Genomic DNA, 2,500 nt, shown 5'->3' with positions numbered 1-2,500 from the left:
TTCATCCTTTCATCGTCCTTGTCACTCTCCAGGACAATGCCAGCTAGACTCTCTGTAACGAAACAAACAAACAAACGTTAGAAATGTAAACGTTAAAAGTGCAAACGTTAAGAGAAAGAGAGAAAGAGAGAAAGAGAGAGAGAGAGAGAGCGAGAGCGAGAGCGAGAGAGAGAGAGAGAGAGAGAGAGAGAGAGAGAGAGAGAAAGAGAGAGAGAGAGAGAGAGAGAGAGAGAGAGAGAGAGAGAGAAAGAGAGAGAGAGAGGAAGAGAGAGAGAGAATGAGAGAGAGAGAGAGAGAGGTAGGAATAGGTAGGAAAGGAGGAAAGGAGAGATAAAAAAAATTATATATGACAGGAAATAAAATAAAAAAAGATACAAAGAATACAATTAAAAAGAAATCTAAAAAAAAGAGAAAGAGGAGAAATTAAGAAAAGTAGAACAAGCGATTAAAAGCTATATAACAAACATCAAATAACCGTAAACTGCCTTTAGACCTCAGGAGGGAAAGAAAATATAGGCCTATAGACCACCCTTACCCCCCCTCCCTCCCTCCCCCCCGCCCCCTCCGATACAATACCAACAGTAATTACCAAAAGCGGCAACTGATTACCAACAAAAACACTCACAAATAAAATCATAGTAATAATAACATATTATATTAATGCAAGACCCTTTGATCTCATCTAAGGAAAGTTAGTTTTGTTTCCGAGTCTATATAAAGAAAAAAAAATGTATAGGCCTATAAAAGAGTAGGCTGTGGGAATCATTGTATATAATGGGAAGCTTATTGCTGTCATCGCTGTTGTTGTTCTTGTTATTGCTGTTGTTGTTGCTGCTGTTATTGTTGTTGGTGCTATTGTTGTTGCTGTTGATACTGTTCTTTTTCACTTATGATCTATAATCTGTGTATGTATTTATGTTTGTGTAAGTGTGTATGCATTGTGTTGTGTGTGTGTGTGCGTGTGCAAGCGTATGCGTCTAGTATACTCATGTATTTAAAAAAAATAACAACAAATAACCCTGATAAGCAAAATATAATGATCGCCAAAATAACAATAACAATAAAAAAACAAACAATAAAGACAAAAATAACAAAAACAACAGAAGATGAAAAATAAAATATCTTGCCTCCCACGACAAACGAAAATAATAACAGAATCAAAACAAGACCACGTGGTTTTCGGAGCCTCTCGTCCCTTGCCAAATCGGGCGCTGGGGATTTTCCAAAGCGGGGGAGGGACGGGGGGGGAGGAAGAGAGAGAGAGAGAGGGAGGGAAGAACGAAGGAGAGGATAGGAGAGGAAAGGGAAAGAGGTAGGGAGGGAGGATGGGAAAGAAGAAAGGGAGGGGAAGGACGGAGGGAGGGAGAAAGAAAGAGAGAGAGCGAGAGAAAGTAAGAAAGAAAGAGAGAAGGACAAACAGACAAAGAAAGAAAGCGAGAGAGCAGAGATTGAGTGAGGGGGGTGAGACTCGCCAACAGACACCTGCTGGAGTTGAACACAGTCGCCCTCGCCAACTGTGTCACCCTTGAACAAAAACAAAAAATAACAGAAATAACAAAATCAAAAGCAGAAACAATATCAACACTAATAAAGAAAAATAAAAAAATATAAAAACTACCCCTCTCTCTCCCCCACCCCCTTCTAAAACCCGATAAACTGCATAGCCCTAAAAATACCCAAAAGTGTTGCCAAAAAAGCCTGGTGTTGTTGTTCTAAAAAAAGAAAAAAAAAGTGCCTGCTGTAATAAAAAGTGCCTCTGCTGGCTCTCTCGCACCCCTAGGCCGCCGCCAGAGGGCCAGCATCCAACCAGGAGAGCCAGTGCCAACCAGAGAACGTTCCAGACTTGAAGGCACTGTTGCCAAAATAGGGCTTTGTTTGTCTCGTGTCTCCATTCATACGCAAGGTGAGTATGGGAGCCCCCTCGACGCAGGTAGGGCAGGGTGCTGGTAACAGTGTCTTTCTGTCTGTCTGTACTTTTCTAAGTCTTTCTGCCTGTCTGTCTGTCTACCTAACTGCCTGCCTGTCTTCCTGTCTGTCTGTGTGTCTGTCTGTCTGTCTACCTAACTGCCTGCCTGTCTTCCTGTCTGTCTGTTTATCTGTCTGTCTGTCTGTCTGTTTATCTGTCTATCTGTCTGTCTGTCTGTCTGCTTGTCTACTTGTCTGCCTGTCTGCCTGCTTGTCTGCCTGCCTGCCCTCATTCACACGCGCATGTCTCAGGCATTAAAAGTGTTGGTAACAGTCAAGAGTCTGAGTGTGAATGAGTCATCGCCATCATCTTCGTCACAGTAATAGTAATAGTAATAATTAATAATAGTAATAGTAATAATAACAATAACAACAACAACAACAATAATAATAATAATAATAGCATTAATAATAATAACCATAATAATAACAATGATAACAATAATAGCATTAATAATACCATTAACAATAATACCAAACACTAACAAATACATAAAAATTATAATATCAAATAACCAAAAAAAAAGACGATAAT

General features: G+C 40.0%; 1 protein-coding gene across 1 annotated transcript in view; it reads right to left on the bottom strand.

Moving 5' to 3' along the window:
• NfI (Nuclear factor I) overlaps positions 1-52 on the bottom strand; it is a gene marked incomplete at its 5' end in the record, with an annotated part of 35,918 nt that extends 35,866 nt beyond the window's left edge. The window contains 1 exon segment of the mRNA XM_070115307.1: positions 1-52. This exon segment is cut by the window's left edge and continues 2 nt beyond it. Coding sequence (XP_069971408.1) covers positions 1-52 — 52 coding nt within the window.
• Positions 53-2,500: the final 2,448 nt, after the last annotated feature.

The sequence above is a fragment of the Penaeus vannamei genome, chromosome 37 (assembly GCF_042767895.1).
Source record: "Penaeus vannamei isolate JL-2024 chromosome 37, ASM4276789v1, whole genome shotgun sequence".
Taxonomy (NCBI): Eukaryota; Metazoa; Arthropoda; class Malacostraca; order Decapoda; family Penaeidae; genus Penaeus; species Penaeus vannamei.
The sequence above is the reverse complement of the archived record's forward strand: the minus strand, read 5'-3'. Positions and strand labels throughout refer to the sequence as shown.